At 47.6% G+C, this 12,140-nt stretch overlaps 1 protein-coding gene across 4 annotated transcripts in view; it reads right to left on the bottom strand.

Annotated features, from left to right (window-relative positions):
• ZNF280D (zinc finger protein 280D) overlaps positions 1 to 12,140 on the bottom strand; it is a 453,315-nt gene that overhangs the window by 59,852 nt on the left and 381,323 nt on the right. For 3 of the 4 annotated variants that reach the window (XM_069222418.1, XM_069222414.1, XM_069222416.1), the window contains exon 18: positions 3,879 to 3,927. In XM_069222418.1, the coding sequence (XP_069078519.1) occupies positions 3,879 to 3,927 (49 nt within the window). The remainder of the gene's footprint in view (positions 1 to 3,878; positions 3,928 to 12,140) is intronic. The other variant, XM_069222417.1, reaches the window with a different exon arrangement.

Genomic DNA, 12,140 nt, shown 5'->3' with positions numbered 1-12,140 from the left:
CGTATGGTCCACATCAGTTGCTTGTAGCTCTTCCTCAAACCTATGCTTCTGCATTTGGGAGGTTAGCGAGTGCTCTTCTGTATAAGAGCCTGAAGCTGGGTCGCTTGCAGTTTGTTTCGGCATCGAAACTTTGTCTGCGTGTTTTTTCGGCTCCGAGGTGACTTTTTTCCTTTTCGGGGCCGAAACCTCTCGGCGTCGATCTGTTTCGGTGCCGCTGTCTCGGCGTCGAGCCGTGTCCACACCGGCATCTCGGTGTCGAGGCTTGTCTCCAGCACTTTCTCGGTCCCGAGAAGGCTGCGTGCCGGTGTCTCGACCGGAGTCGGACGATCTCGGCACTGTTTGGGCCTTTTTCGGTGCCGACGGTCGGTCACCGAATTTATGGGTCGAGCCATGGCCTGGTGGCAGTGGCGTCCCCTGGGCCTTGTAAATGTTTCTCTGTGTGGTTTTCGACGTCTTACTCACGGTTTGTGTATCGTCGAATCCTTCGGAGTCTGAGTCTTGGATCGAGAAGGTACCTTCCTCTTCCTGTTCCTCGAACTCCCGTTGGGCTGTCGGTGCGGACGCCATCTGAAGTCTTCTGGCTCGACGGTCTCGGAGTGTTTTTCGGGACCGGAACGCACGACAGGCCTCGCAGGTGTCTTCGCTGTGCTCAGGGGACAGGCACAGGTTGCAGACCAAGTGTTGGTCTGTGTAGGGGTATTTATTGTGGCATTTGGGGCAGAAACGAAACGGGGTCCGTTCCATCGGCGTTCTTCAGCACGCGGTCAGGCCGACCAGGCCCCGACGGAGGATCGAAAAACTACCCTGAAGGGCACCGGAGCTCTTCGATCTTCGATGCGGTGTGGAATCTAAGTACGCCGATCCCGAACGCAACAATACCGACGAAAATCTTCCGAAATTAGCTAATTTTCCGTTCCGAAACTCGGAGCGACAGGAACACGTCCGAACCCGATGGCGGAAAAAAAACAATCGAAGATGGAGTCGACGCCCATGCGCAATGGAGACAAAAGGAGGAGTCACTCGGTCCCGTGACTCGAAAGACTTCTTCGAAGAAAAACAACTTGTAACACTCCGGCCCAACACCAGATGGCGAGCTATTGCAGAACATGCGTATCTACAGCGACAGATGCCATCGAACAGAGTTGTATTTTGGAAGGTGGTGGCTGAGAGGCTGTGGCTTGGCTACAATCCATCCAGTTTTCGGTTGGATCTGCAGCTGCTGATGCCCAGCTTTTCTAATTTGTACAGTCAAGGCTCCACAGTGGACTCAATAGTCTTTTTCGGCACCAACTTTGATGTTTTCAGCTCCGAGCCGACTTTATGTTTTGGCGCCAAAGATGCACTCCGCGCCAAAGCTGTAGACGTGACAGTCGGCTCAGCACTTAGGGAGTGGAGATCACAGAGGTCGTGGGCCTAGAGATTTTTGATTTCAGATGGTGTTTTGGTGCTGAGTCGGGGCATATCAACTAAATTCTCCGTTCTGACCATGGCCTAGAGGCAGTAAAGCTCCGAAGGCTTCTTGCTTTGGAGGCTTGAGTCTTTTTGAAGGCTCAGCTTAATGCGGAGATGCAGGGGGTAGTGTACCCACAGCACATTGGTACTTTGAACAGGAACTCCAGATCGAATTCCGGGTTGGCCTCAACTGTGAGAGCCTCCTCTTCAGCCACCAAAGCCTCTGGATGCTGTTCCTCACAGACAACCAGATGTCCAAAGAGGTGAGGAGTGTCAGAGGAGGCCCTTTGTGGCATCTCGAGCCAGCATGCTCGACGGTCACTGGGCATTTTCTTTGAGCAGAGCAGAATGCTCGAAAGGCCTCACAACCAACCTCCATGTTATCTGGAGAGAGACCGGTTACAGACCTGATGGGAATTGGTCCATGAGTACTTTGCGTGACAACATGGACAGAAACAAAATGGCATCTATTCCATCACCAGGAGGGCATTGTACAAAAACGGAACAGAAGACTGAATTCAAAGGCCCCGCAATGTAGTTGTGTCAACTCGATAGCTGGTTCTATCTCGACACGCAGAGAGGAGAAACGCATTCAAAAACAATACCAACAAAAGAGAGATCCGCCAGCTGTCTCAAATTAAGAGTGTAAGCACACACGTTCGAACTTGATGGCGGAAAGAAACAATCTAACGATGGAGTCAACACCCAGGTGCAATATCGTCGAGAAAGATAAATCAGTCCCCCTTGTAATTTGAAACACTTTCTCCAATGAAAAACAACCTTCACACATCCAGACCCAACACTAGATGGCAGGAGTATGCAGTGCATGTGTATCCACAGCCACACATGCCTCCAACTATTACTTTCAGGTAGACTGAAGATGCAGCAGTTCAAAACCATCTGCATGCTCTATTATACCCCTGAGCATCTTAGCAAATGGGCTACATGAAATATAGAAATTGTATAGTGCCCATGTTGTAGCCTTCAGCTGGAGCTATAGTCCATATATTTACTGGATGCCTGCTCCTTCAAGGATGTTGAGGCGCAGGGGGAAGAGGATTCAGAGTTGGCTAGCGGAGAAACTAGTGATAGTTGTGGAAACGGATTCCTTTAATTTTATATGCTCAGCACTAAATCAAAAGCAGTACGATTAAATGCACCCATTTATATGTCTCCATTATTACTGAAAGACTTTGCATACTCTAAGAATGGAAAAATCAGTCTCCACCTACAACGAGCTCTTGGCTTATTTCAATGAATCATTTCTTTGAATTGGAAATTACTACTCTAAATGCCAAAGAGGAAAGAAGTCTTCTGAAACTTTATTAAACTAGGGGAAACAATGTTTTCTGTTTGATTTATGGTATGATTGTATGGTGTCATGCATTTAACCGTTTCAATCTGTTTTTGATTCTGGTGTGAGAGAGTAGATAGATATTTGATGCTTTTTAATCTGAGCAGAGAGATTGGTATTTATTACTGTGATTGCTCTCCAAATTTGCCTAGATATATCTATGGATGATTTCCCATAAAATAAATATTTAAATATTAAAAGAAACACTTGAACTCAACAGCACTCATACAATTTCATTTATGTACATGGACAAGCCTATTTGCATGAATTAAGTACACCTGTTGCTCCCGGGACACAAAATATCATGACCCAGAATGGGTACTATTGTGTGGCACACTATCAAAGCAGAAGTGGTGGAACCAAAGTAGTTATTCGATTGACACTGGCCTTGGACATGACACAGCAGCAATCAAGCTTTGTTCAGGCAATGCTGGAGACCATATTGGATCTATATTTCAAAAGGTAAGAGACAGACTGCAAAAAGGGTAGAAGACCAGCAGCTCATTAAGACAGAGTACCTCATGCCTAAAGTGGTATTTAGTCTGTGGAAGTATTTCAGCCCTTCTGAGAAACCTCCCTTTCCAACACAAGACATGCATATGCTCAGAGTCTGCAGATGCCTGCCTAGGTTAAGGAGTGGACAGGAGAACGAACCGCCTGGGACAGTCTTCAGGGTCTTATCTGCCTGAATTTTTTGCCGGTGCACACATAACAGATCAATGTGTGCCAATATTTATGATGCACTACAAAATATTTCCTTGGAGAGAAGCTAATGGCTAGTTCATAGTGTGTGTGCGAGAACAAAAAGTCTCTTTCCATTCACTAACACTACACGTCCTGAACTAGCCACCGGCTTTAGAATAAAAATGCTTTTGAAATGCTTATGGATCAAAGGAAATAATGTACAGCTGATATAAATTATATATTCAACAAACCAGCAACATTCATCCATAAAATTCTAGCAAGGTGGATGTGTGCTGGTGTGGAGTCTGATGTTGCCTCACAGTGCATCGCAACACGCTCATATCAACATATTTTCATATCTGCTACATGCAATAACACTACTTCTTACCTCAACATGCAGTAGTTTCTTTTCAAAGGAAGCTTCAGTCTTACTCCTACTGTAGAAAAAGAAAAGATTAATCCAGAGAGTAAAGTAACAATTATGAATGTTATGGTTATATTATGAAAAATGTTTCCAGCAACACAGTACTTAAAAAATCAGCTATATTTGCACTCATTACATTTGTGTAACGGTGGGAAGCAATTTATATGCACTTGTCAATATCATAGATGTCCTACATATGATTAAAAATAAAGCTACCAAACATGTTTATCCAATGGGGAAGATTTAAACGCTAGCACATCAATGTGCAAGGATACATGAACATCAGTGCATGCAATTAATGTTAATCTGCAACAGTAAGGAATGAATTACTTACCCTGTAACCATCAATTTGTAGTGCTGTAGCTCCACATGCTTTGCCTACTCAATACTCTTACCATCTAGTGTAGGTGTCAATATTTGCAAGCCGTTTTTCTCTGAAGTCGTCTTCGGTACTAAAATACCTTGGGAAACCTCCCTTGCCCACAATTCACTGACACAGAGAGTCGACAGTACAATTGTGTGTCACCCAGCAAGTGAGTAATATGGAGCGTAAAAAACTGACTGTATACTGTGCCCTGTGAGAACCAACAGAAAATGTGGAGATAGTCTGAATCATTGACCACACTTCTGGGGATAAAGGGGCATGTGTAAATCAGAAGCACTACAAGCTACAGATGGTTACAGTGTAACATTTCCCATTTGAAGCATGTGTTGCTGTAGACACACATGCTCTGCAGACTATACAACTATGTCTCCTGAAGAATAAGTTACTTTTCTTCTGTAATGCTGTAGAAAAGGGCCTGTTCTGACATGGTCACCCCCCACCACTTTTTGCTTGGTTTCTGGTGCAATTTCGACTCAAAGTGCACTGGGTCCCTGCTAAACAGGTATCCAGTTAGGAAGCTGGATCGGTATATAATATACCAAGGTAAAGTATAATGTGCACAGAGTCCAGTGGATCCTGGGAGGCTTTACAGAGGATAAAGTAGATAATACCAATGCCCTTTTTTGTCGTAATGTAGTCGAGCAGTTCGGTTTATTAGAGGTTAGTGCTAAGCATTTGATTTACACACAAAGTCAAGAAATGAGGCACACACTCGACACTAACTCCAGGCCAATTGTCTTATGCATCAAAAATATGCTTTACTTTATTTCTAGAATCTAAAGAATCTTTATTGCAGGTAGGTACAATTTCAAGAATGTATCACTTTCAAGTATCAAATGTGCCTTGTTTAGAAATCACAGATAAAACAGTTTATAGCTAAGTAATACTTTTCAGTTCCGAAGTGGACACACAATGATTTCTCATGAAAAGCAATGCAGTCGTAGGGGAGGAAAAGTAACAACACAATTTGCAGGTAAGTACTTGACTTACGATCCGTCTTCGTGGGTTACAGTGTCCACACGGCAAAGGTTAGGAAGACACCACAGGTGCACCACCAGCAACATAGGACAGGCTGGGTGCAAAGTTCAACGTTGGTGTTGGGTGCCCAATGGAATCCTATGGAAACAGGATGCACTTAGAAAGAAACAGCTTGTGTAACTTCAGGGCACAGACCTGGGGTGTAGAAGGTTGGCTCTGTATATACTATCTCAAAGTGAGAAAGAGTGTGCACAGAATCCAAGGGTTCCCCTTAACGGTTGATAGTGCAAAAGTAAATAATACTAATGCTCTATTTGTAGTAGTGTGGTCGAGCAGTTAGGCTTATCAGAGGGTAGTGTTAAGCATTTATTGTACACACACTAAATGAGAACACACACTCAAAGACTTAACTCCAGGCCAATAGTTTTTTATATAGAAAAAAAATATTTTCTTAATTTATTTTAGAACCACAAGATTCAGAATTCAAGTAAGTACATAAATTGTAAGGTACTTGGCATAGGTAAATATGGAACTTTGAATTAAAACAGTAATCTACACAGTTTTGGCAAAAATGGCAATAAGCTACTTTAAAAGTGGACAGTGCAAAAATCAACAGTTCCTGGGGGAGCTAAGTAATAGTTTTTCAGGTAATTAAAGCACTTACAAGTTCAGTCTCTAAGGCATAGGCAGCCCACTGCCCATAGGCGCCCAGTGCAACAAACAAGGCAGAGTGGGGTAGTGGACCCTTTGTCAAGAGGCTCTTCGCCTCCAGACTTGGCTGGAACATCAGGGCATTTCCCTGGTGGTTAAACAACTAGTGGGCTCCCTGAACGCCAGGGCAGACAAACTCAGCCGACGAGGTGTGATTGATCACGAATAGCGTCTCCATCCGGAGGTGGCGCAAGGTCATTTCCTTTAGTGAGGAGAACCTTGGTTAGACTTGTTCACCCCGTAGAGAACGCGCAATGTCGGCTGTTCTGCGTGTTGGAGTTTCGAAGGCATTACTCGCTCGGCAACGCTTTTCGTCACAAGTGGAATTCAGGCCTCCTGTACGCCTTTTTGTCCATACCACTTCTGCCCAGAGTTCTGAAGAAGATCAGGTAAGCCCGGGCCCAAGTAATCCTGGTGGCTCAGGACTGGGCATGAAGAGTCTGGTATCCTGAGCTGTTGAGCAAGGCCATTACTCCTACGATCAGGCTTCCTCTTTGGGAGGATCTTCTGTCGCAGCAGCAAGGGAGGGTTATCCACCCAAACCTTTCCACCCTCCGCCTCCTTGCGTGGAGATTGAGCGGCAACAGTTGACGTCTTTTGACCTGCCACCCAAAGTCTGTAACGTTATTTTGGCAGCCAGGCATCCCTCAACCAAAACCGTATATGGCTGTCGTTGGAAGAAATTTGTGGCATGGTGCATCGACTAATCTGTCGATCCTCTATCTTTCCCTTGCCCGAGAGGGCTCCACCCTGGGCACCCTTAAGGGATATCTCTCGGCTATCTCTGCTTTCTTGAGGTTACCAGATCAGCCGTCTTTATTTAAATCTCCGATTGTTGGGAGGTTCTTAAAGGCCGCACACATTTTTTTCCTCCTATCCCATTCATCATGCCCCAATGGGATCTAAATCTAGTATTAACATACCTTATGTGTGCCTCGATCGAGCCAGCTTCACAACTGCCCTTTGCGGCTATTAACCATCAAAACTGTCTTTTTAGATGACATCGCCTCTGCCTGCAGAGTTAGTGAGCTCCAGGCACTTTCATCAAAACCACCCTTTCTGGCAATACATCCTGACAAAGTGGTACTTCACACAAGGGGTTCTTTCCTACCTAAAATAGTGACACCCTTCCATGTCTGGCAGTCCATCACGATGCCCATCTTTTATGCACCCCCACATCCCTCACATGAAGAGGAGAGACTCCACCGTCTGGACCCAAAAAGAGAGTTAGCATTCTACCTTGATCGTACCAAAGACTTCTGGGTAGACGATCAACTCTTTGTGGGATATGTGGGTGCAAAGAAGGGGAAAGTGGTGCAGAAGAGGACCATTTCACGATGGGTGCTCTTATGCATCAAAATGGGCTACGCTCTGGCTAAGAAGCAACCTCCTGAAGATTTGCGTGCTCACTAAACCACAGCTACTGCTGCTACCACAGCGCTAGCACCGGGCATTCCATTCCTGGACTTCTGTCAGGCAGCAACGTGGGCATCTCTGCACACTTTTACCAAACACTACTGCCTGGACAATCAGGTCAGCAAAGACGGCTACTTTGGACGTTCTGCCCTGCAGGACTTCTTGGTGTGATCTCAGTTCGCAGCCTTCCATTGGGGATGGTATTGCTCCAGTATCTATTCAAAGGTAAGGAATTTGCAACTAGAAGTCTCTATCAGATGTACAAGTTACTTACCTTCGGTATCAATATATCTGGTAGAGACATATTCTAGTTGCAGATTCCTTTCCGACCCACCCATCCATCCATCCTCCCCGCACAGCAAACTGATTTCTAGGGACAGGATCTTAGCTTTAAGGGCCGTAGTTTTCGGGCACCACTCAGTGTTCTTCACGGCTCAGCGATACTGGCGTGGAAAGTTGTGAAAAGAAACGGACGTCAGGATGCCGGGGTTGCGCCATTATACGACTGCGACATCCTCACGGCGAACATGGCGACGTGGAGTCGACCGACGCCAAGTGACGACGCACAGAGGTACTGCTCGAAGAAAAAGCTCCGGATCCAGTCTGTCGCCTGGGGGAATTCAAAGGTAAGGAATATGCAACTAGAATATGTCTACCAGATATATCGTTACCGAAGGTAAGTAACTTGTAGATCGAGTACATGGTAGGGGAGTTTGTCATTATGAACTCCACAGCTTCATGATGCCTTCACTGAAGGCTGAGAAGTTTAGTATCAAATTTCTCAGCTCAACAAATCCACACTGATGCCAATGTTAGATTTATTAAAAAATAGACACAGAGGGCATCTTAGAGATGCCCCCTGTATTTCACCCAGTCCTGTAGTGTAGGGCTGACCAGTCTGTGCCAGCCTGCCACTAATAGTCAGTTTCTGACCCCATGGGATGAGAGCCTTTGTGCTCTCTGGGGTCAGGAACAAAGTCAGCTCTGGGTGCAGGAACTGCAACACTTGGTGGTGGGCCTCAAAGGCTCCTGACTCCTGTTAGACAGCCCCAGGCCACTACAGCTAGTGGAGATGCCGGTTCCCACCATCCAATTAGTTAACCCCAACTGGGACCTCCTTTAGGGTGCCCAGAGCTGAGGTTGAACCCCTCATGGAAGAATCCTTTATCTTGCTTTGGAGGTTATTATCCAATAGGGTTATGAATGTGCCCCCCTCCCCAAAGGAACTGGGTGCAGGAAGGATGTAGCCTCCCTTAAGGTCAGTATCCACTGGCTACTGCTTTCTGATCCCTGTAGTGCCCCTAAATCTAATATGTAGGAGCACTCCTTAACCTTGCTCTTCAGATTCCTGGCAACCTCACAAGAATGATAGTAAAACCGCACCAGCAGAGAAGACTCCAGACAACAACTGACTTGGCCCCTAGCCATACCAGCCCATCTGCAGCTTCAAGAGCCATGCTACAAAAAGACAACACATTCTGCAGGACCAGTAACCTCTGCAAACTCCCAGAGGACTGCCTGCCTACCCAAGGACCAAGATCTCCTGTGGACAGCGGACATGTCCACAAAGAAACCTCCAAGAAGGACTCCTGAACCGTCCTGGATCCACGAGTACTGCCCACTCTGCATCAGACGCTCACAGCCTGTGTCCAGGTGGCCCATCGTCCCATAGAAGGTCCCTAAGTGATTCCGACCTCGAGTCCACCCTGGGTTGACCCCTCCTGAGCAACACAACGAGGCCTGCAGCCTAAAACCAGGGGACCCTTTGACTGCGACCGGCTCTGGTGAAGATTTCCAGATGCCTTAAGGTACCCCTGCAGCGCAGCCCTCTGTCGTCAAAGTACTCAAGAGACGGTCCAGCAACGTCCATTGGGCTCCCTACTTACCTGTCCAGCCATTGTTTTTCTTCAGTCTACTTCCTGGACCATGCCTGCAGCATCTTTGCGACGCTAGGGTTCCCCCTTTGAAAAACATTGGCTGCTTGCTCCCTGCACCCAGATGCCCCTGTGCTGCTGTGGGTGTGCGCTTAGTGCTGACCTGTACCCCCGTTCCCTCCCCCCGCCAGTGCTGATCTGAACCCCCCCATGTAGGAAAATGCCTCTGTTGGCATGGTTACCCCCCTAACCTTTTGCCTTTTATTGATGCTAGTTATGATTGAAAGTGTGCTGGGACCCTGCTAACGAGGTCCCAGCACCAGTGTTCTTTTCCTAAACGGTATCTTTGTCTCCACAATTGGCACAGCCCTGGCACACAGATAAGCCCCTTGTACATGGTACCCCTGGTACCAAGGTCCCTATGGCCAGGGAAGGTCTTTAAGGGTTGCAGCATGTATTATGCTACCCTGGGGACCACTGCCTCAGCACATGCACACTGCCCCACAGTTTGTGTGTGCTGGTAGGGAGACAAAACTAAGTTGACACAGCACTCCCCTCAGAGTGCCATGCCCACAACCCACTGCCTGTGGCATAGGTTAGTCACTCCTCTAGCAGGCCTTACAGCCCTAAGGCAGGGTGCACTATACCACAGGTGAGGGCATAGCTGCATGAGTACTATGCCCCTACAGTGTCTAAGCAAAACCTAAGACATTGTAAGTGCAGGGTAGCCATAAAGAGTATAAGGTCTTAGAGATGCCCCCTGTATTCCAGTCCAAATACTAGTACTAGGCTGACCAGTTTCTCCCAGCCTGCCACAACCAGACGAGTTTCTGGCCACATGGGGTGAGTGCCTTTGTGCACTCTGTGGCCAGAAACAAAGCCTGTCCTGGGTGGAGGTGCTTCACACCTCCCCCTGCAGGAACTGTAACACCTGGTGGTGAGCCTCAAAGGCTCAAGCCTGGTTTAACAGCACACCAGGGCACTCCAGCTAGTGGAGATGCCCGCCCCAAGGACACAGCCCCCACTTTTGGCGGCAAGTCCAGTGAGATAATGAGAAAACCAAGGAGGAGTCACCACCTCAGCCAGGTCCACCCCTAAGGTGACCAGAGCTGAAGTGCCCCCCTCCTTAGAAAATCCTCCATCTTGTTTTGAAGGATTTAGCCCAATAGGAATAGGGATGTGTCGCCCTCCCCAAAAGGAGTAGGCACAAGGAGGGTGTAGCCACCCTCAGGATCAGTAGCTACTGCCCTCCAGCCCAAACACCCCCCTAAATTTAGTATCATGGGGTGACCCTGAACCCAGGAAATCAGATTCTTGACGAGCTACAAAGAAGAACTGCCTAGCTGAAAAAACCCACAGAAAAGAAGGAAGACGACAACTGCTTTGGCCCCAGCCCTACCGGCCTGTCTCCAACTTCAGAGAACATGCACCAGTGACGCATCCTGTGGGCCCAGCGACCTCTGCCGACTCGGAGGACTGCCCTGCAACTACAAAGGATCAAGTACTCCAGTGGACAACGGACCTGTCCAACCAAGTAAGAAGAAACCATCTTTAAAGGGACTCTCACCTCACTCCAGAAGCACCACTCTGCACCCGATGCCCCTGGCCTGTGTCCAGAGAAACCAATGACCCCGAGAGGATCCCCAGACGACTGACCACGTGTCCACCCTGGGCTAACCTCTCTGCACCCCCACGATGATGCCTGCTAAGGGAATCCCGAGGATCCCCCTGACCGCGACTGCCGTGGTCAAAGAAACCCGATGCCTGGAAGGAGCACTGCACCCGCCCAGGCCTGTGAAGTACCAATCACCGGTGAAGCAGTGACCAGCAGGCGGCCCTCACCCATGGCCAGTCAGTGGCTGGCCCAAGAAGCCCCACTGCAACATCTGAATGACCCCTGGGTCCCTCCCCTTAAATCTATTGCAAACCCGACGCCCTGTTTGCCCACTGCACCCAGCCCCCCCTGAGGTAGTGTTTTGTGTGCCTCCTTGGGACTCGACTCCTCCCCCTCCCCCCCCCAATCCAATGCTCTACTAAACACCCCTGGTCTGCTCCCTGAGGACACAGGTACAGACCGGAACCGGAGAACCCCCTGTCTCCCCTGTAAGTACTTCACTTACAGTATTAATCAAACTGTACTTACCTCACCCAGGAACTGAGGACATTTGCACTGGTACACTTTTAAAATAGCTTATTGCCATTTTATGAAAAACTGTGTACATTACTGTTTTGGTTCAAAGTTCTAACTATACCTATGCAAAGTACCTTACATTTAATGCACTTACCCGCAATTTGAATCTTGTGGTTCTAAAAATAAATTAACCAAATAATATTTTTCTATATAAAAACCTATTGGCCTGAAGTTGTCATTGAGTGTGTGTTCTCACTTAAGCATTTGTTGTACACACACAAGCAATAACACTACCCTCTGATAAGCCTAACTGCTCGACCACACTACCACAAATAGAACATTAGAATTATCTATTATTGCCTCTGTCAAGCCTCTTGGGGGACCCCAAGACTCTGTGCACACTATATCTCATTTTGATAGCATATACAGAGCCAGCTTCCTACAACAACTTCTTCCCTAAGTTATCCAGTCTTTTTGATTCCCTATCCGGTGGTGCGGCAGGGAACGCACCTGATGAAGAGGAAGCCTGGATGACAAGACTCTCAGGTGTGGGGTGTTGGGTGTGGAATTTTGGGTCTGTCGGCGCAGGTCGATGGCAGTGGGCAATCGTCTTATTCACAGGAGCGCCTGTGCTGGGTCTGGACCAAGTACCTAAAAGGACATCCGTCAGTGCCTCATTAAAGGGAAGAAGGGGTTCTTATGTGGAAGACCCCGGCTGAAGCATGTTGGTT

This window comes from Pleurodeles waltl, chromosome 3_1 (assembly GCF_031143425.1).
Source record: "Pleurodeles waltl isolate 20211129_DDA chromosome 3_1, aPleWal1.hap1.20221129, whole genome shotgun sequence".
Classification (NCBI taxonomy): Eukaryota; Metazoa; Chordata; class Amphibia; order Caudata; family Salamandridae; genus Pleurodeles; species Pleurodeles waltl.
The sequence above is the reverse complement of the archived record's forward strand: the minus strand, read 5'-3'. Positions and strand labels throughout refer to the sequence as shown.